The sequence below is a fragment of the Pleurodeles waltl genome, chromosome 4_2, assembly GCF_031143425.1.
Source record: "Pleurodeles waltl isolate 20211129_DDA chromosome 4_2, aPleWal1.hap1.20221129, whole genome shotgun sequence".
NCBI lineage: Eukaryota > Metazoa > Chordata > Amphibia > Caudata > Salamandridae > Pleurodeles > Pleurodeles waltl.
Genome location: NC_090443.1, coordinates 93,534,505 through 93,556,444, shown reverse-complemented (window position 1 = coordinate 93,556,444; position 21,940 = coordinate 93,534,505). Strand labels below are relative to the sequence as shown.

At 46.6% G+C, this 21,940-nt stretch overlaps 1 protein-coding gene across 1 annotated transcript in view; it reads right to left on the bottom strand.

Annotated features, from left to right (window-relative positions):
* Positions 1-21,940, bottom strand: part of KIF5A (kinesin family member 5A) — a 602,234-nt gene that overhangs the window by 51,180 nt on the left and 529,114 nt on the right. Inside the window, exons 24-27 of the mRNA XM_069230811.1 lie at positions 17,236-17,452; positions 16,194-16,347; positions 12,822-12,904; positions 10,207-10,234 (exon numbers count right to left, since the gene is read on the bottom strand). Of these exons, the coding sequence (XP_069086912.1) occupies positions 10,207-10,234; positions 12,822-12,904; positions 16,194-16,347; positions 17,236-17,452 (482 nt within the window). The remainder of the gene's footprint in view (positions 1-10,206; positions 10,235-12,821; positions 12,905-16,193; positions 16,348-17,235; positions 17,453-21,940) is intronic.

The following is a 21,940-nucleotide window of genomic DNA, read 5'->3' as shown; positions in this document are numbered from 1 at the left end:
TTTGGCTGAAGGAGCACAATCGCTGTTGTTTAAAGTTTCCTGTACTTCACTCCCTGTATAGAGTCTGTTGTCAGCTGGCATCATATTAGAGGGAACAGACCAGTGCTTAATTTGTGCTTCTTGTTTCCGGTGCTGAGCACCGGCAATTATTTTTGAGGGCCGGGGCTTAGTCTTCTGGCTCAAGCATTTGTGGTGAGCAAAAGACACACATGGGAAAGACGGAGGAAGAGAAAAACGAACAAGCGTCACAATGGGAGAAAGCAGAATGCTGCAACAGTGAGCTGAAGCGCTGGGAGTGGCTTTAAATGGATTAAAGAGGCCCAACATGGCTTCAGGATTACGCTGCCTCAGTATTCCATGTTCACACATTTAACTGCAGCAGCCGCGTGTTTCAGAGGAGAGCTCTGAGCACCTGCACTTTTCTATTTACAAATTAAGCACTGGAACAGACAGATTGGTGAGGTCCAAGCTAGCTTGCAGGTCTTGCTGGGGTATTAAAGGCCAACGTTGACCTTCCCCTGCATCCAACAATAATCACCACTCCGCAAGGTCAATCTCTTTAGCAATTACCCCCATTGCACAAGCTGAAAAAGAGTCAAGGGTGGTGCCCTCGGATGGCTTATTATGGGGGTCCATATCCCCTTGCAGTTTTAGCCTGCCCATAATACACCCTTAACAGCCCCTAATCTCAGGGACAAATTAACAATAGTAAGATGCAAAAAGAGACGCCCAGGCAAGGCAGTTGATTAGCAAAGAAATGCTCACCGCTTGGAACAGAAGATAATGAAAACGAAAGAGGTGGGGGGCCTGGGGCAGCCCAGTCTCCACCAGTCGATGATGGGTGAAGACGAGTCTGTTCTGGGCCCGGGCGCTTTCCCGTGCGCGTCCCGCATAGCGGTTCACAACAGCGCTTTAGTAGCGCGAAATGGCAGTCCCCTCCTCCAGGGGTAATGCAGGGCCTGCTGGGGGTTGAAGTCCCACCGCAGCAGTGTTTTTCAGTCTTGCTGTACTGATCCACAACTACATGTGGCAGTAATCCCCACTATAGTTTAATCATGACTGGATTACAACCATGCCATTTACCTTGAGACTCCCATAAAAAAAGTGTTCATCACCTGAAGGTGGATCAGCATGCGCAGTGAGGCTGGTAGTGGGCCTGTCTAGATGGAATCATATCGCTCTGGGGTTGAGGACTTCAAACTACCTCCGGCATAGTGTTCCTGTGCTGAGGATTTAACCATTACGTCCTCGGCACTGAGCTCAGAGGGAGCGCTAGCGCTCCCTTTGTGGGCTTCCCTCCCACCCCCCAAGACAGGGATGGAAGGGGAACCCCGACCCCCCCAGTGACGTCATCAGAGGCCTCTTCCCCATCACGCTGGAAGCTCAGCTTCCAGTGCGATCAGAAGAGAAATGCAAAGCATTTCTCTTCCGATCATGTGATGGGGGCCTGAGAGGCTTCAAAGGGAAGGAAAGGAATTTCCTTCCCTTTGAAGTCTCTCAGAGCATTTCAGAAGCTGGATCGTAAAGCGATCCGGCTTCTGAAATGCCCACTAGACACCAGGGATTTATTTTAAAAAAGAAATTGGCATAGGGGGAGCGACCCCTTGGGCAAGGGTCGCTCCCCAGGAGGGCAACTTTTTTCAAGGCCTTTTCTGACCCCCCTGGGGCCAGAAAACACTAGCCCCCAGGGATCTTTTTTTTTTTTTTTTTTTTTTATAGAGTTGGGGAGCGTCCCCTTAGGCATGGGACGCTCCCCTAGGGGCCAAATTATATTTAGGCCATTTCTGCCCCTACTTGGGGGGCAGATCGGCCTATTTTTATGAGGCCAGTCTGCCCCCAAGAGGGGCAAAAAACACTAGCCACCAGGGAGTTTTTTTTAATGCCGAATTCACAGAAGGGGAGCAACCCTTTAGGCAAGGGTCGCTCCCCGGGGGGGGGGGAGATGGGAAATTTTATTTTAGGACATTTCTGCCCCCTCCTGGGGGCAGATCGGCTTATTGTTATTAGGCCGATCTGCCCCCAGGGGGGGCAGAAACCTCTGGGCTCCTGGGATTATTTTTTATTTTAGTTTTTTAGAGGTGGGGAGCGACCCCTTAGGCAAGGGACGCTCCCCTGGGAGGCAAATTGTATTTAGACCATTTCTGCTCCCTTGGGGCAGATCGGCCGATTTTTGTTAGGCCAAGGGGGGCTCCCCGGGGGGGGGGCAAATTTATTTTAGGCCATTTCTGCCCCCCCTGGGGACAGGTCAGTGTATTTCTTTTAGGCTGATCTGTCCCTGAGGGGGTGGGGGGGGGGGGGCTAAACCACTCAGGCCCCAGGGATTGGTGTATGTGTGTGTTTTCTTTAGGAGGGTGTTTTCCTTAGGCAAGGGTCGCTCCCCGGGGGGGGGGGGATTTATTTTAGGCCATTTCTGCCCCGCCTTGGGGCAGATCGCCTATTGTTATTAGGCCGATCTGCCCCTGGGGGGGGGGGGGGGGGCAGAAACCCAGAAACCTCCAGGCGCCAGGGATCATTTTTTTGTTTTTTTTGTTTTAGGGGTGGGGTGGCGACCCCTGGGGGCAGATCAGTGTATTTCTTTTAGGCTGATCTGTCCCCGGGGGGGCTGAAACCACTTAGGCACCAGGGATTGGTTTGTGTGTATGTGTGTGTTTTCTTTTGGGGGGAGCCCCTTGGGTAAGGGTCACTCCGCATGGGGGCGCATTACTGTTGGCCATATGTGGGACAGATTGGCCTAATTTTGGAAGGCCAATGTGCCCCCAAGGGGGGGGGGGGCAGAAAGCCCACCATAGGCCAGGGAAGTTTTTTTTTTCAAAATAAGAGGGTGGGGGTATGGCCATACCCGCACCCCAAATAAATGGGGCCAAATGTGTTCTGCCCACTAGTGGGCAGATGGGGAAGTTACCCCGATCCACACCCCGGGGGACAGAAAGTCTACTAGATGCCAGGGAATTTAAAAAATATAGTGGGGTGGTGGCTACCAACCAGTATGGGCCTAGTTATGCCCCCACCCCAACTGAATGGGGTAACAGTCTTTCAGCTCTCCTGTGCACTCTAAAACATCTTATCCCACAGCAAGCAAGAAGACATTTGATTATTTTGGGTTTTGATTTTTCCTTTGGGTCATGAGAGCTTGGCTTACTCTCAAAATCGTCCCACTTGGAATGGTGATGGCTGCACTTTATGGACTTTGGGACGCTGCCATGTAGAAAAATCCACAAGACCCAGACACATCTGAAAACTAAACATCTGGGTGATTCCAGGGTGGTGTGTTTCACATGCACCCCGCACCATTTTCCTACCCACAATGCCCTGCAAACCATCAACTTTGCTGGAAATTACACATTTTCCCCACGTTTTTGTGATGGAACCTTCCGGAATCCACAAAATTCCTACCACCCAGCATTGTTGCATCTATATCGATAAACATTCTGCTGCACTTGTCAGCCTAAAATTTTTTTTTTTTCATACTGCCCTTTTGGACCCGCTTTGGTGCCCCCTCAATTTCGACATGTTTTTGGCTCTTCCCTGTCACAAGCACTTGGCCCACCTACACAAATGAGGTATAATTTTTACCGGGAGACTGAGGGGAACGTTGGGTGGTATGAAATTTGTCCTGGGGCGGTGATCCCACACAGAAATGTGGGGAAAATGTGATTTTTTAGCTAAATTTGAGGTTTGCCGAGGATTCTGGGTAAGAAAACATTGGGGGATCCCCGCAAGTCACACATCCCTGGACCCCCTCAGGTGTCTAGTTTTCAGAAATGTCTGGGTTTGGTAGGTTTCCGTAGATCGCTGCTGAGCCAAGGAACAAAAATGCAGGTGCCCCCCACAAAAAAAGGTAGTTTTGTATTTGATAATTTTTATGTGTCTGGATAGGGTTTTGAGGCATTTCCTTTCGCAGGCGCTAGGCCTACCCACAAAAGTGAGGTACCATTTTTATCGGAAGACTTGAGGGAAAACTGGGTGGAAGGAAATTTGAGGCTCCTCTCTGATTCCAGAACTTTCTGTCCCCGAAATGAGAGGAAAAAGTGTTTTTTTGGCCAAATTTTGAGATTGGCAAAGGATTCTGTGTAACAGAACCTGGTCAGAGCCCCACAGGTCACCCCATCTTGGATTCCTCTAGGTGTCTAGTTTTCAAAAATGCGCAGCTTTGCTAGGTTTCCCTAGGTGCCGGCTGAGCTAGAGGCCAAAATCCACAGCTAGGCATTTTGCAAAAAACAGCTCTGTTTTCTTTGTGAAAATGTGATGTGTCCACGTTGTGTCTTGGGGCATTTCCTGTCGCGTGCGCTAGGCCTACACCCACAAGTGAGGTCCCATTTTTATCGGGAGACTTGGGGGAATGCTGGGTGGAAGGAAATTTGTGGCTCCTCTCTGATTCCAGAACCTTCTGTCACCGAAATGAGAGGAAAAGGTGTTTTTTTGGCCAAATTGTGAGGTTTGCAAAGGCTTCTGGGTCACAAAACCTGGTCAGAGCCTACAAGTCACCCCATCATGGATTCCCTTAGGTGTCTAGTTTTCAAAACTGCGCAGGTTTGCTAGGTTTCCCTAGGTGCCGGCTGAGCTAGAGTCCAAAATCCACAGCCAGGCACATTGCAAGAAACAGCTCTGTTTTCTTTGTGAAAATGTGATGTGTCCATGTTGTGTTTTCGGGCATTTCCTGTCGTAGGCGCTAGGCATACCCCCACAAGTGAGGTACCATTTTTATCGGGAGACTTGAGGGAACGCTGGGTGGAAGGAAATTTGTGGCTCCTCTCTGATTCCAAAACTTTCTGTCACCAAAATGAGAGGAAAAAGTGTTTCTTTGGCCAAATTTTGAGGTTTGCAAAGGATTCTGTGTAACAGAACCTGGTCAGAGCCCCACAAGTCACCCCATCGTGGATTCCCCTAGGTGTCTAGTTTTCAAAACTGCATATGTTTGCCAGGTTTCCCTAGGCGCCGGCTGAGCTAGAGGCCAAAATCCACAGCAAGGCACTTTGCAAAAAACAGCTCTGTTTTCTTTGTGAAAATGTGATGTGTCCACGTTGTGTTTTGGGGCATTTCCTGTCGCAGGCGCTAGGCCTACCCCCACAAGTGAGGTACCATTTTTATCGGAGACTTGGGGAACGCTGGGTGGAAGGAAATGTGTGGCTCCTCTCTGATTCCATACCTTTCTGTCACCGAAATGAGAAGAAAAATTGTTTTTGTGGCCAAATTTTGAGGCTTGCAAAGTCTTCTGGGTAACAGAACCTGGTCAGAGCCCCACAAGTCACCCCATCATGGATTCCCCTAGATGTCTAGTTTTCAAAACTGTGGAGGTTTGATAGGTTTCCCTAGGTGCCGGCTGAGGTAGAGGTCAAAATCCACAGCTAGGCATTTTGCAAAAAACAGCTGTTTTCTTTCTGAAAATGTGATGTGTCCACATTGTGTTTTGGGGCATTTCCTGTTGCGTGCCCTAGGCCTACCCCTACAAGTGAGGTACCATTTTTATCGGCAGACTTGAGGAAATGCTAGGTGGAAGGAAATTCGTGGCTCCTCTCTGATTCCAGAACTTTCTGTCACTGAAATGAGAGGAAAAAGTGTTTTTTTGGCCAAAGTTTGAGGTTTGCAAAGGATTCTGGGTAACAGAACCTGGTCAGAGCCCCACAAGTCACCCCATCTTGAATTCCCCTAGGTGTCTAGTTTTCAAAACTGCACAGGTTTTCTAGGTTTCCCTAGGTGCCGGCTGAGCTAGAGGCCAAAATCCACAGCTAGGCATTTTGCAAAAAACAGCTCTGTTTTCTTTGTGAAAATGTGATGTGTCCATGTTGTGTTTTGGGGCATTTCCTGTCGCAGGCGCTAGGCCTACCCCCACAAGTGAGGTACCATTTTTATCGGGAGACTTGGGGAACGCTGGGTGGAAGGAAATGTGTGGCTCCTCTCTGATTCCATAACTTTCTGTCACCGAAATGAGAAGAAAAATTGTTTTTGTGGCCAAATTTTGAGGCTTGCAAAGTCTTCTGGGTAACAGAACCTGGTCAGAGCCCCACAAGTCACCCCATCATGGATTCCCCTAGATGTCTAGTTTTCAAAACTGTGGAGGTTTGATAGGTTTCCCTAGGTGCCGGCTGAGGTAGAGGTCAAAATCCACAGCTAGGCATTTTGCAAAAAACAGCTGTTTTCTTTCTGAAAATGTGATGTGTCCACATTGTGTTTTGGGGCATTTCCTGTTGCGTGCCCTAGGCCTACCCCTACAAGTGAGGTACCATTTTTATCGGCAGACTTGAGGAAATGCTAGGTGGAAGGAAATTCGTGGCTCCTCTCTGATTCCAGAACTTTCTGTCACTGAAATGAGAGGAAAAAGTGTTTTTTTGGCCAAAGTTTGAGGTTTGCAAAGGATTCTGGGTAACAGAACCTGGTCAGAGCCCCACAAGTCACCCCATCTTGGATTCCCCTAGGTGTCTAGTTTTCAAAACTGCACAGGTTTTCTAGGTTTCCCTAGGTGCCGGCTGAGCTAGAGGCCAAAATCCACAGCTAGGCATTTTGCAAAAAACAGCTCTGTTTTCTTTGTGAAAATGTGATGTTTCCACACTATGTTTTGGGGCATTTCCTGTCTAGTGCGGTAGGCCTACCCCCACAAGTGAGGTACCATTTTTATCAGGAGACTTGGGGGAATGCTGGGTAGAAGTTACTTTGTGGCTCCTCTCTGATTCCAGAACTTTCTGTCACCGAAATGGGAGGAAAAGGTGTTTTTTTGGCCAAATTGTGAGGCTTGCAAAGGCTTCTGGATAACAGAACCTGGTCAGAGCCCCACAAGCCACCCCATCATGGATTCCCCTATGTGTCTAGCTTTCAAAACTGCGCAGGTTTGCTAGGTTTCCGTAGGTGCCGGCTGAGCTAGAGGCCAAAATCCACAGCTAGGCATTTTGCAAAAAACAGCTCTGTTTTCTTTGTGAAAATGTGATGTGTCCACATTATGTTTTGGGGCATTTCCTGTCTAGTGCGCTAGGCCTACCCCCACAAGTGAGGTACCATTTTTATCGGGAGACTTGTGGGAATGCTGGGTGGAAGTTAATTTGTGGCTCCTCTCTGATTCCAGAACTTTCTGTCACCGAAATGGGAGGAAAATGTGTTTTTTTGGCCAAATTTTGAGGCTTGCAAAGGCTGCTGGATAACAGAACCTGGTCAGAGCCCCACAAGCCACCCCATCATGGATTCCCCTATGTGTCTAGCTTTCAAAACTGCGCAGGTTTGCTAGGTTTCCCTAGGTTCCGGCTGAGCTACAGGCCAAAATCCACAGCCAGGCACTTTGCATAAAACAGCTCTGTTTTCTTTGTGAAAATGTGATGTGTCCACGTTGTGTTTTGGGGCATTTCCTGTCGCGGGCGCTAGGCCTACCCCCACAAGTGAGGTACCATTTTAATCGGGAGACTTGGAGAATGCTAGGTGGAAGTTAATTCATGGCTCCTCTCTGATTCCAGAACTTTCTGTCACTGAAATGAGAGGAAAAAGTGTTTTTTTGGCCAAAGTTTGAGGTTTGCAAAGTCTTCTGGGTAACAGAACCTGGTCAGAGCCCCACAAGTCACCCATCTTGGATTCCCCGAGGTATCTAGTTTTCAAAACTGCACAGGTTTGCTAGGTTTCCCTAGGTGCCGGCTGAGCTAGAGGCCAAAATCCACAGCTAGGCATTTTGCAAAAAACAGCTCTGTTTTCTTTGTGAAAATGTGATGTGTCCACATTATGTTTTGGGGCATTTCCTGTCTAGTGCGCTAGGCCTACCCCCACAAGTAAGGTACCATTTTTATTGGGAGACTTGGGGGAATGCTGGGTGGAAGTTAATTTGTGGCTCCTCTCTGATTCCAGAACTTTCTGTCACCGAAATGGGAGGAAAAGGTGTTTTTTTGGCCAAATTTTGAGGCTTGCAAAGGCTTCTGGAGAACAGAACCTGGTCAGAGCCCCACAAGTCATCCGATCATGGATTCCCCTAGGTGTCTAGTTTTCAAAACTGTGCAGGTTTGCTAGGTTTCCCTAGGTGCTGGCTGAGCTAGAGGCCAAAATCCACAGCCAGGCACTTTGCAAGAAACAGCTCTGTTTTCTCTGTGAAAATGTGATGTGTCCACGTTGTGTTTTTGGGCATTTCCTGTCATGGGCGCTAGGCCTACCCCACAAGTGAGGTACCATTTTTATCGGGAGACTTGGGGAATGCTGGGTGGAAGGAAATTTGTGGCTCCTCTCTGATTCCAGAACTTTCTGTCACCAAAATGAGAGGAAAAAGTGTTTCTTTGGCCAAATTTTGAGGTTTGCAAAGGATTCTGGTTAAGAGAACCTGATCAGAGCCCCGCAAGTCAACCCCTTCTTGGATTCCCCAAGGTATCTAGTTTTTAAAACTGTGTAGGTTTGCTAGGTTTCCCTACGTGCTGACTGAGCTAGAGGCCAAAATCCACAGCTAGGCACTTTGCAAAAAACATCTCTGTTTTCTTTGTGAAAATGTGATGTGTCCATGTTGTGTATTGGGGCATTTGCTGTCGCGGGCGCTAGGCCTACCCACGCAAGTGAGGTACCTTTTTTATCGGGAGACTTGGGGGAACCCAGAGTAGCAAAACAAGTGTTATTGCCCCTTGTCTTTCTCTACATTTTTTCCTTCCAAATGTAAGACAGTGTGTAAAAAATACATCTATTTGAGAAATGCCCTGTAATTCACATGCTAGTATGGGCACCCACAACTCAGAGATGTGCAAATAACCACTGCTTCTCAACACCTTATCTTGTGGCCATGTTGGAAATATAAAGGTTTTCTTGATACCTATTTTTCACTTTTTATATTTCAGCAAATGAATTGCTGTATACCCGGTATAGAATGAAAACCCATTGCAAGGTGCAGCTCATTTATTGTCTCTGGGTACCTAGGGATCTTGATGAACCTACAAGCCCTATATATCCCCCCACCAGAAGAGTCCAGCTGACGTAATGGTATACTGCTTCCAAAAATCTGACACCGCAAGAAAAAGTTACAGAGTAAAACGTGGAGAAAAGTGGCTGGTTTTTTCACCTCAATTTCAATATTCTTTTATTTCAGTTGTTATTTTCTGTAGGAAGCACTGTAGGATCTACACAAATGACTCCTTGCTGAATTCAGAATTTCGTCTACTTTTTAAGAAATGTTTAGCTTTCTGGGATCCAGCATTGGTTTCTTACCCATTTCTGTCACTAACTGGAAGGAGGCTGAAAGCATAAAAAATAGTAAAAATGTGGTATGTCCCAGTAAAATGTCAGAATTGTGTTGAAAAATTGGTTTTTCTCATTCAAGTCTGCCTGTTCCTGAAAGCTGGGAAGATGGTGATTTTACCACCGCCAATCCTTTGTTGATGCCATTTTCAGGGAAAAAAACACAAGCCTTCTTCTGCAGCCCTTTTTTCCCATTTTTTTTTTAAACCAAAATGTTTGCTGTATTTTGGATAATTTCTTGGTCTCCTTCAGGGGAACCCACAAAGTCTGGGTACCCCTAGAATCCCTAGGATGTTGCAAAAAAAGGGCGCAAATTTGGCATGGGTAGCTTATGTGGAGAAAAACTTATGAGGGCCTAAGCGCGAACTGCCCCAAATAGCCAAAAGAAGACTCGGCACAGGAGAGGATCGAAGGGGTTAAGACAGGGCTTTCTCGGGGGCAGTGACTACGAATTGAAAAATGTTCTCTTTTTTATTCGCGGGCCGTGTCTAGCTTGATTGGGTTTAGAAAAATACCCAAATTCTGGCTTTGTAAACAATACATTTTTGCGTGGTTTGTGCTGTAGTTAAAAGTGTGTAATGTTATTTCTTCTTTTTTCGTTTCAGCTTTGGATATGTTGTACCCAAGTTCGTCAAGAAGCTTGCAGGATGTGTGTTGAAGAAATACATATAACATATACTACACATCCAGCCGTTGCTGTTGAGTCAAGGTGGTCAAATAATTTACATGCAGCACACAAAGATACACAGAGACAAACACATAGTAAACATCCAGTAGAGTACATTTGGGGTAGAAATGTGAAAGTAGCATGCACCTGTTAAACCAAATCTGGATGGATCCCATCAAACACACACTTTATTATGCTTATTGTGTATTAGCCAATCATTTGCCAGCTCTAAGAGTCACAGAGCGTGTGGCAAGGTCTTGTTGTTTGAATTCCTTTTTTGTTTCTATACTGAATAAATAAAAACAGCAATGAAAAAAACAGAAAGAACAGCACCACCCGGAAGCATGCTGATGCCTTACCTGTTGTCATTGATGTCTGTAGCATTGCCTGAAACCGCAGGATTCAGGGAATTACCAGAGATTAGAAGAACAGGGAAACAGAAGATGAGACATTGTTAAAACCCGTTGCCTTGTCAATATTACAGAATATAATGCGAAGCAACCTCATCATGTTTGAATTTATGATTAGCAAATATACTTCACTGATGTAACTACTGCCTTTCTGTGTCTGCTCATTGTTATTTCTGGACTACTGGTAAACGTTGCAGAGCCGCTAGTGGCCTAGCTGGATCAGAATGTGGCGTGAAATATCAAGACTGTGCCAGTGGTCCTTTTGTGCTTGGGCTAATAAGATTTTCATTTATGGTCCAGCTTTTAGTAACTAAAGGATGCAAGTGCGGTTACAGTCCCCTTTAGGAGAGCAGCTTTCTAACTGGGTGAAACAAGCTAACTGCACCAACAACATGCAGAGACACCCAAGGACTTTAGCAGCTGCAAGAAAAGGAAGAAGGTGGTTCCATGGTAGAAACAAAATGGTTTTATCAACCACCTGACCAGAAACAACATACCTTCAGGGTCCAAATAAATGACCAAAATGCCTTAACTAACGAGGGGCTGTATTAGATGTAGGGCATAATTTGCCTGCTTGGCCTTGGTGCAGCGGTCGCAAATAGGAACAATGCGGCCTATGGCATGTAATGTGCTGCCCTCAGGACAGCCATGAGAGAGCAGCACACTAGTGTGGAAGCCGCTCCTTCTTTCACAGTGCAGGTGGTGCCTGGCCTGCACTTCAGAGGACAATAAAGATCCTCTTTCAGGCAGGTGCAGTGAGTGACTGTTCCCGTCTGCAGGGGAATATCTGTAGTGCCCATGGGATCTCCTATACCCTAGAGGGCTTCTTCGGGTGGGAGATGCACTGACTGTGAGGCTCCTGACAGCCTCTGTGCATTTGGCTCTGCATCTATAATGTAGTGTTGGTGCAAAATCAAAGTGTCCCTCTCATTTGGATGGGGCCACACCCAACAGCGGCTCACGGGACGGAAAAGAGGCAGAGCGGTGGGTGGCGGGTGGGGGGAGGTTAAGAAAAAAAAAGAATGTAATTTTTTTTTAAACGTACCTTTTTGTCCCGCACTTTGCCGCAACCATCCGCTCCAACACTGGACTCAGGCGCAGGCTCCCAGCCTGCCCTGCATCCAATTGCAACGCTGCTTTCATGCTGCTGGCAGCATGAAAGCAGCGTTAGGATTGGATGGAGTACCCAACCAGAGCACCTAGTGGCAGACTGAATTCTCTGCCTGGTGTCTCCAACCCAGCACTGCAGTGCATGTGCTGCTGGGTTGGAGAGAACCTTGTGCTCATGTGTGTTTGGCTGGCCCGAGACAGCCAGCCAAACATACATGCATACTGAGGGGGAGTGCCTAGCACTCCCCTCGTTCCTGTCACAGCCCCAAGGTCCTGCCCCTTTTACTATAAAACAATAATAAGCATGGTTTATTATTGTTTTATAGTAAAAGTTGTGCAGCTGTTGCTGCTGGCGGGGGGCGCTCCTCCGCCCTAATGGAGGAGCCGCCCCTGGCCATGCCCCCATGCAAATGAGGGAACACCCCCCTTAAGATGCTGCTGGTGCCATGTTTGTGCCTGCACTCTCTGTATTACAGAAAGGGCTGCACAAGCATATGCGCCCCTTCAGTAGTGCTTCAGTGCCCAAGGGTGCACAAAACTGGCATTTAGGGTTGTTGGATCTCTCCCCACTTAGCCTCCCGACCCCCAAAAATAGTTCCATCAACCGCATGAATATAAGAATAATCAATTAACTAAGAGGAAAGACACAAAATCAATTCTGCCATAAAATTATGATACCTACAATTTGAACAGAACAGTTTGCTTTCATTTGTCTCATGGTCAAAGGTAAGATGGTTTCGCCAGCCACATATCATATGAACTAATGAGCAGAAACAACAATGCCATAACAAACTTTACTCTGAAAAGTATGACATTTTTCAACTGCTGAACAAAAACAAAACGGCCATTGCAAGCATGCCCTCAAATGTTCAAGTGGTGTCCAAGTCGATTGTATATGAGCGTATCGGGAGAATATTCTAAAAATGCCCCACTGAATGTGCAAGAAATGCTGATTTAATAACATCAGTGGAACATCTCTTTCAAGGTACTTTAGCTGAACTCAAAAAAAGTTAATTGCCCGCATGCAACAGTAATTAGGAAGATGTACCATATGACTAGCAAGCCTAACATAGGTCCAAGAGAGCCCGATTTTCAGAATAGCTATTCCTTTTGTAAATAAGAACATGCAACACACACACACACACATTTATCTTCCATAGATGTGCTGAATATGTGGCCTGAATCTGGCCCTCCTGGACCTTCATTAGACTCCCCTGTCCTACTAGTACACATTAATGATAACAATTAAACATGATTGGTTGAAATTGCGATAAGGTGATGCAGCTCTCTCTTTTAAAGTGCTAAGCGCCTCTTTGCACGTCTCACTGCACACATAATCGCTCATGCTCGGGCTCTACTCATTAGGGGCGGCCCTATCCCACGGTGCGTGGCATCAGCATGCGATCCGAGTTTCTTCTTAGATCACCCGTGAGTCCCACACACAGCCGGCTTACCGTTGTCCACATTTAACTTCCGGAAGGGCTCCGCGGTGCTGCTGGAGGAGCTGCTGCCGGTGGCTGAGCATGCATTTGTTGGGCTAGAAACAAAGACAAAGTGTAACTAGACAACAACACGTGCTTTTCCTAAAAAGGGTAATTTTCTTGTCTACTTTTCCTATTTCCCATTCCCTTTCGACCACACAGGAAAATGTTTTCTGTTTGTTCTTATTGGGTAGAATACTCATTTCGTGAGTTATGTATTTGGTGGATGGCCAGTACAAAGAATAAACTCGGTAATTTCCTGGAGGAGCAGGCATTGCACAGTGTGGAACACAAAATGATGGAGCCCACCGACAGAACGTGTAAGAAGCCCCCAGGTCTCCCACACCCTACGGATATTCATTGGTCTTGGGCTGATTCCCCAAACCCCCAGCACGAAGGTTTGGCGGACCCTTAGAGGAATGGGGCCCCTAGAGCGTCGGAGACCCCCTGCTCAGCATAGCTGGTGCCCATGCATGCCCTGGCATTGCATGGGCACAAACTATCGAAGCTCTTCTCTCATGGTCATACTAATGGGCAACCTCTAAAGAGCTGAGAAGGGAGTTATGGCTCTTGGACTGTCACACACGCGATGTTCTGCAGAAGCTGCCAAAAGGGGAATCGATTGTGATAGAAGTGTGCTGCAATCTGGGCACCGGGTCAAGGGGAACCGCAGTGCCACCCTAGCTCTGAACTCACACACTTTTCCACATAAACCCCAAGACTTGTGTACGTTTGTATGTGTACAGGTAATGTGATAGTGGATGGCGGATGCTGATTCTCGATGTTCCAGCACGCCTTGAAACATTACGAAAAAAGGCAATTTGTAGCCCTTTGCCCCCGATAATGTGTGGCAAACCTCTAGATTGTAGTGTGGATTATATAAATTATCTGGATTATTCTGTACCGTTATGAGACAATGTTCTCACTCAAATTAAGAGAGATTTAAAAAATCTTCTGAGCGGAAATCTGGAACAGTACACTATGCCACCAGGCTTCCATTTCGGTGTCTTGACGCTCCCTCAGCCCTGTGCACTTGCAATAAAACGCTCATTCCCCCTCCCCCCCCCCCCCCCCCCTCCTCATCCCCGCCCCCCCAGGTCCAGGGCTTGTTCTCTTTAATTACGGTCACAACTATTACTAAGTGGAGCAATTCCGTTCCCGGTAAAAGCTGTGTAACAAAAATGTCCGGCGGTCGAATTAATTGTGCTGGTGCTGTCAATGATATGGTAGCTGCTGTGCCGAAGGGAAGTGTATGTTATGTGATGTTACATGGGGGGGGGCGTGAAGAGGGGGGCAGAAGGGCCATTCAGCTTGGGAATAAAGCTCAAAAGTCCCCTCAGCTACAGACGCTCGTTATTTTTGTGGTAACTGATGCAGCTACAATTAAGGCTTGGGACATCAAAGACCGGAAGTGGCCTAGGCCCATGTTAACCTCCTTGAGTGGGACTGGTATTGGTTGCAGTACGCTTTATTGAGTCCCATGATGTTAAAGCACCAACCACTTTCAGGGTTATGGTTGCGAGAAAAGGATGGGTGGTTAGAGAAGGGGTGACCCAAGCACCGAGGACACTAGATTAGGGTTGGCCGGTAGACCTTAGAGTGAATTTAAATGGAAGAGGTATGCTTATGCCAGTACAAGGAACAGGAAGTGAGAGGGGCACTGGTTGAAGTCTCTTGGCATCTGATTCCACCGTGCCACTGTAGATGGCCACTGCATATGTTGGGGGTGGGGAGGAGCACGTTGTGGCAACAGATTTGGTTTAATACTGGATGATATGAGCTTTTTTGGTAGACGAACTTCTCCATGTAAGTAAGGCAGGATTTGTGAACCACTTCAGCATCAATTACAAGTGCCTCGGTATTTGAGTGTTATTTATTGCACCAGATAAATAAGAATACCTTGGGGGCATTTAATAACCCCAATTACGAGTTTCCTAATTTAAACCTAAGCGTGAAAACCGCCATTTCCCACTTTTTAGCGAGCATTTTTCACCCAGTCAATTTCAGTAGGTTTGACCTGCTGAAATTTATTGGGGTGAAATCTGGCTGTTGATAAATTTCAATTAACTCATAATTCTGACACCCGAGCAAACAGGCACGTGTACGCGAGGCTCTTATGGATGAGTGATATTGCTTTCAAACTGATCCTGCAGCCTACATCAGTTCTTGTGGTGGGCCGAACAGATGGCTTGACAAAGTAAAGCTGCTCAATTTTAGATAGCTATTCGTTTTTTGTCTGGTTTCGTCAAAGCCTATGTTACAACACAAAAACACAAAGAATACTCAAATCTGGTTGTAAAAGGCTATGAAAGATAATGTTTTTTGGAACAATGTTTCAACATAATTTTTAAGATCATGTAATTTCGAGGAGTGAAGGGTAGAAAAGGGAAAAAGACCACTTCTTTTTTTTTTTTTTTTTTTAGGGACCATGTAGGAGCATAAGCTTGGAAGTCAGTCACAAAATGGCTCCCGAATCACATTTGTTTTTTTTTCTTCTTTCGTTTTCCACTGCTGGGACTTCTTAGTATTAGAAAATGACTTCTAAGTTGTTGAGGTACAAACAAACTGCAACAGTTTTGCCTACCCAACAGAAACAGGCTGACCCTTCCAGGCCACTGACATTTGAGTCTTCAGTGTTGGGTGCCACGCGTGAGAAGGAGCAATCTGAGTCCTGGAGACTTGACCTTCAGGTAAAAGAGGGATGCCAAAGGTATAAACTTCTGTTCCTCATGTCCAGTGGTCTGCTCTTCGGTCATGTATACTCTATACTAGGAAGTGGTTTGGAGTCATTGAAGACCACCTTTAAATGATCTGACTAAAAAACGGTAGCCAGAGAAAATCACAATGACATAGTATGTTGTGACTGATAAGGAATGTGTGGGGTAACAATCCAGTGTTTCATTTGTAAAAGAATAAGTGGTGGGGCCCAGTTTTTTCCAAGGAGCCTTTGGTGGCCACTTCCGAATACTGAAGTTGCTGAATACCCAGGCCATGCAGTCCTTTTTGTCATCTCACGCCTTTCATCCACCAATCTACTCTACCTGCCCCCATGTTACAATCTCGCAGGTTCCTGCTCATCTCTGCTTTCTCCCTTTGCCACAGCTTTTCACCTGACTCTTCCTGCTTCTTTCCCCCTTTGCTACTTTTCTCTCTCTGGTTCTGGGTCAAACCCCTGAAGATTAGAAAGAAGTCCTGGTCTCTAAGTAAGAGTGCTGGTGGGCCCCACCTGCAACAACCAGCTCAAATTAACCGCTGTAACCATCTAAGCGCTTTGTTCTGGCAACAACTGAATTAAAAGGCACGGTATGAAGTTGGTACATTTGCACAATGCAGGTTGGTACTTACTTCGTGTCGCTGCTAGGGCTGGAAGAACGATGCAGAAACATGTTTTGGTAATTCTGGAAGAGGCTGTTAGTGTAGCTGATGCACTCTCGGTTGCCGACACCATAGTGACTAGTAGGAGATGCTGCTGGGTAGTGGCCTGGTCTAATAGGCTTAGCTGCAAGTGAATTACAAAAAAAATATTAAAATTAATTTGCTAACCTTAGAAAGCAGTGCATCTAATCATTACTGAGTGTGTGAGCCACTTGCTTCTGCTTTTTAAATTGTTTTCTCGGGAAAAAGTGCATACTTTGCAAAGAAATTCAGTATGATTCTTCTTTTTTAACATAAAATGTAAGCATTTCCTAAGTCTGAAATGCAACATATTATTGGGGAAAAGAAATTCATGCTGTCTTCAGGATTCTGTAAAGATGAATCTATGACGAAGACAGTCAGACAATAACACCCACTGAATACAATCCAATCAATAATGTCTGAATACAAATGTCCTGCTGATCGTCCTGGGTTCACAGGTTACTCTCACCAAAGTGAGGCGGTAATGGACAAAGGATGGTTGTACATCCCAATACAGACACAAGTAAGAATTATTCGAACAAGGGAAAAATATACAGTGGCCAGCTATATACTTTGTAGGAGCAAGCCTGAGTTACATTAGGGCTTCAAGACACGTGGACACCTTGAGTACAGCGGTAGATTGTCATTCATGCTATCAGTGCATTCTCAGACTTGCAGTCTTGGTTTAATTCAATTGGACCAGTTGGACCGAGGCGTAGCTATCATCAGAGCAGCTAGGGAACCATAGCCCACTAGCATGAAGCCCCTTTTTACCTCAGTTATGGCTGTCTTTTACTACCCAACAGGGGGCAGTGCAATATGTTTTTCTTTCTTGAAATAGGGCCCGTGACACTGGAAACTTCAGATCAGTAAAAGTTGTGCCCCCATCACGTGGAGGTACATGCTAAGTGCACTAGCAATGTAGGAAGTGCAAAAAGTGGTAGTAGTGTGCACGTTACACTGATGGAGAAGCACTAGACTTCCGTCTCACCAATCAGAGCAGAGTGTGGGCGGCGAGTGTTGTTCTTGTAGCGCACGGCCTCCTTGATGCGGTCCACCTCCTGCTGGTAGCGCCTCTTGTCCTTCATGGCGCCCTCTTTTGCTTCCTTCAGTGCACCCTCCAAGGCCTTAACTCTCTCAGCTGTAGCCCGAAGACGCTTCTCCAGTTTAGGAAGCTCACAACGAAGATCTGCATTGTCACGAACCAACTGTGTTTGCAGCACAAAAGAAAGGGGCGAGAGACGGAGAGAGGGAGGGTGAATCAGCAATGTTAGAGAACATTAAACATTCGTTTTGCACTTTTACACTTCCTGTTTTGCAGCGGGAGTAAAAGGAAAATGGAGGCAACCTGCTGGTGACAGTGTGGACATCAGTATGCTCAATATTCTATAGCTGCCAAGTTTTCCAGGTCTATGCGTGATGTTCTGCTCCAGTCCAGCCTTTTCCCTTTGAATTCTGGGACCTGTAGTATTATCTCATAATGTTATAAAAAAAGAGCACAACTTCCAGATTTCAAAGAAAACCCGTGGACTGGATCAGCACATCACGCATGGACCTGGGATTCAAATGAAAACTAAAAACCTGGTTTTCTTAGAACAACTTGATGCCAAATGGCAGGTTCTACCATCTTAGGTCTTTAGCCCGTGGTTCATTGTCCTCTCTTATGGTCAACCTTCTCTTCCTTTCATTGGTTCCCCAGTGGAAGACGCAAGGCCCTGCCCTTATATTATCCTTAGGTTATTCGATGAGGCAAGGATGTGAGTGGGTGGGCCCTGCCAGGGGAGAAGCTGGGGCTTCTGGTGCGCAAGGAAGGGGTGGGTGCAGGGAGGAGGACCTGCCAACATGGGTCAGGTCCTGCGGGACTTCACCGAGCTCCTGATACCGCTACCGGAGGGAGAGAAAGAACTGGAAAACTCTGAGAACAGAGAGACAGAGAGAAATGTACAGAAAGTACGAATGATTACTAAGGGCCAGATGTAGGAACAGAAAATTCTGCGAGTTGCAAATTGCGAGTCATACCGACTCACAATTTGCAACTCGCAAAATTGTATGCAGAAAGGTGTCTCAGACACCTTCTGCGACTCGCTATGGGGTCGCAAAAACCCATCTCATGAATATTAATGAGGTGGGTCGCAAATTGCGACCCAATAGCGAGTCCCTGCACTCACAGGGATGGTGGCCTGCTGGAGACAGCAGACCTCCATGTCTGTGACTGCTTTTTTAATAAAGCAGTTTTAAAAAAAAAATTATTGCAGCCCATTTTCCTCAAAGGAAAACGAGTTGCAATTCAAAAAAATAATGAGACCATTTGGTTTCATTTTTTCAGAGTAGGCCCTGCTCTAAAAAAATATTTTCAGCGACATTCACAAAGGGGAAGGGGTCCCATGGGGACCCCTTCCTGTTTGCGAATGAGTTACCACCCACTTCAAGTGGGTGTTAACTGCGAATTGCTTTGCGACCGCTTTCATGGTCACAAAGCAATTCTACATCGCGGTGCGAGTCGAAAATAGGAAGGGAACACCCCTTCCTATTTGCGAGTCGGATTAACGTTTTGCGAGTCGGTACCGACTCGCAAAATGTGAATCAGCATTGCGATGGCCATTTTGCATGTCGCAAACTGCGTTTTTCGCAGTTTGCGACATGCAAACCTGTTCCTACATCTGGCCCTCTTATTCGCCAGCAACCCTTCAGGACACTGATAAGAGTACTGGTAAGATCATTTATCTACGTACCTTAGATTGGCCTGGGAAGCAAACTGCAAGGACATGTATAGGAGGCTATTTTCGATTTGATTTCTGTTGTAGATCTTTTTGCTTGAACATCAATAAAACTTCTATTAAATAAACATTTCATTCAGGGTGCTTGTTTAGCAAGGGCATGGTTAATTGCGACAGTAGAGTGATGTACACAGTCTGTGAAAGTCCTGAACAAGCCAGTTGCCAGTATTTTTGACACCCTCAATGAAATGTCATTGTGCATCCAGCCCCGCCCCCGGTAACGGGTGCGTGCTTGGTACTTCTACAGGTAATGTAATGCCCAGTCCCTGGCTTGCAGTGCTCTAGGAGGTGTCGAGCATGCTTCTTCTGCAGCACCTCGGGGCAGATGTAGCAAAAAATGTTTTTGAGACTTGCAAATTGCGAGTCATACCGACTCGCAAATTGCAAATCGCAAAATCGTATGCAGAAAGGTGTCTCAGACACCTTCTGTGACTCGCTATGGGGTCGCAAAGACCCACCTCATGAATATTAATGAGGTGGGTCGCAAATTGCAACCCCATAGCGAGTCCCTGCACTCACAGGGATGGTGGCCTGCTGTAGTCAGCAGACCTCCATGTCTGTGACTGCTTTTTTTAATAAAGCAGTTTTTTTTTTTTTTTATTGCAGCCTGTTTTCCTTAAAGGAAAACGAGTTGCAATTCAAAAAAATTATGAAACCATTTGGTTTCATTTTTTCAGAGTAGGCAGTGGTCCATTGGACCACTGCCTGCTCTGAAAAAATATTTTACGCGACATTCACAAAGGGGAATGGGTCCCATGGGGACCCCTTCCCGTTTGCGAATGCGTTACCACCCACTTCAAGTGGGTGGTAACTGCGAGTTGGTTTGCGACCGCCTTCGCGGTCACAAAGCAGCTCAGCATGGCGATGCGGTCGCAAATAGGAAGGGAACACCCCTTCCTATTTGCGAGTCGGATTCACATTTTGCGAGTCGGTACCGACTCACAAAATGTGCATCTGCATCGCGATGGCCGTTTTGCATGTCGCAAACTGCGTTTTTCGCAGTTTGCGATATGCAAACTGGTTGCTACATCTGGCCCCTCATTCACTCGGTCAGTAAGTATCACTTGTGAGCCTTGAAGCGCCTTTGCAGCGCACTTTGGGCCAGATGTAGCAACCTCTGCATTTGCGATTCGGAAATTGCGAGTCTGTGCGACTCGCAATTTCCGAATCGCAAATGCGGATGCAGAACAGTGTCTCAGACACCATCTGCGACTCGCTATGGGGTCGCAAAGACCCACCTCATAAATATTAATGAGGTGGGTCGCATTTTGCGACCCCATAGCGAGTCCCTGCACTCACAGGGATGGTGGCCTGCTGAAGTCAGCAGACCTCCATGTCTGTGACTGCTTTTTAAATAAAGCAGTTTTGTTTTTATTTTGCAGCCCGTTTTCCTCAAAGGAAAACGAGTTGCAAAATAAAAAAAATAACAAAACCATTTGGTTTCGTTTTTTCAGAGTAGGCAGTGGTCCATTGGACCACTGCCTGCTCTGAAAAAACCTTTTGAGCAGCATTCACAAAGGGGAAGGGGTCCCATGGGGACCCCTTCCCTTTTGCGAATGAGTTACCACCAGAGTGACACTGTTGGTAACTGCGAATTGCTTTGCGACCGCATTCGCGGTCACAAAGCAATTCTGCATTGCGATGCGAGTTGCAAATAGAAAGGGAACACCCCTTCCTATTTGCGAGTCGCATTCACAATTTGCGAGTCGGTACCGACTCGCAAATTGTGAATGTGCATCGCAGAAGGCTGTTTGCATGGCGCAAACTGCAATTTTCGCAGTTTGCACCATGCAAACAGCTTACTACATCTGGCCGGCCTGTGGCCCGCACCCACCTCGGTATATGCCGTCTCCTTCCAGATGCAATGAAAGGGAGCGGTCTGTCAGTGAAGCTCATCTGGGACATCAGTTCCACAACTGCGCTGGGTAAATGGCACATCCATCTCGTCTACCAGCATGAAATCCACAACACTGAATTGTGAATTCTATCGATTTAGAACAAAAATGATCCCTAACGGAAATTAAAGGATTACATTCCACATTTGTTTAAATGATTCTGTCCTTTTCTCTCTCACTTTCCATCCTTTTTCGTTAAGGAGGGATGAGGGGAAGACAGACAGAAACGCAGAAGCAGCGAGACGAGGCATGCAGAGCACTTTGGGCCAGATGTAGGTAGCTTGCAAATTGCGACTTGCAATTTGCGAGTCCGTGCAACTCGCAAATTGCAAGTCGCAATTTGGTATGCAGAAAGGTGTCTCAGACACCTTCTGCAACTCGCAATGGGGTTGCAAAGACCCACCTCATTAATATTAATGAGGTGGGTCGCAGTTTGCGACCCCATTGCGAGTATGGGCACTCACGGGGATGGTGGCCTGCTGGAGTCAGCAGATCACCATGTCCGAGACTGTTTTTTAATAAAGCAGTTTTTTTTCCCATCTGCAGCCCGTTTTCCTTAAAGGAAAACGAGCTGCACTTGGGAAAAAACCCGAAACCTTTAGTTTCGGTTTTTTTCAGGGCAGGCAGTGGTCCATTGGACCACTGCCTGCCCTGAAAAAATATTTTTATTTCCAATCACAAAGGGGAAGGGGTCCCCTTCCCGTTTGCGACTGGGTTACCATCCACTTCAAGTGGATGGTAACTGCAATTTCATTTGCGACCGCGAAAATTGCATTGCATTGCGAGTCGCAAATAGGAAGGGAACACCCCTTCCTATTTGCGAGTCGGAAATGCATTTTGCGAGTTGGATCCGACTTGCAAAATGCATTTCTGCATACCGGTGAGGCTTTTGCGCCTCGCAAACGGCGTTTTTCGCCGTTTGCGACTCGCAAACGCCTTTTTACATCTGGCCCTTTATCCTTGACATCTCAGCAAAGCTAACAGTGACAGAGGTATTTTTTGGGACTTGGAGATACAGGAGAAG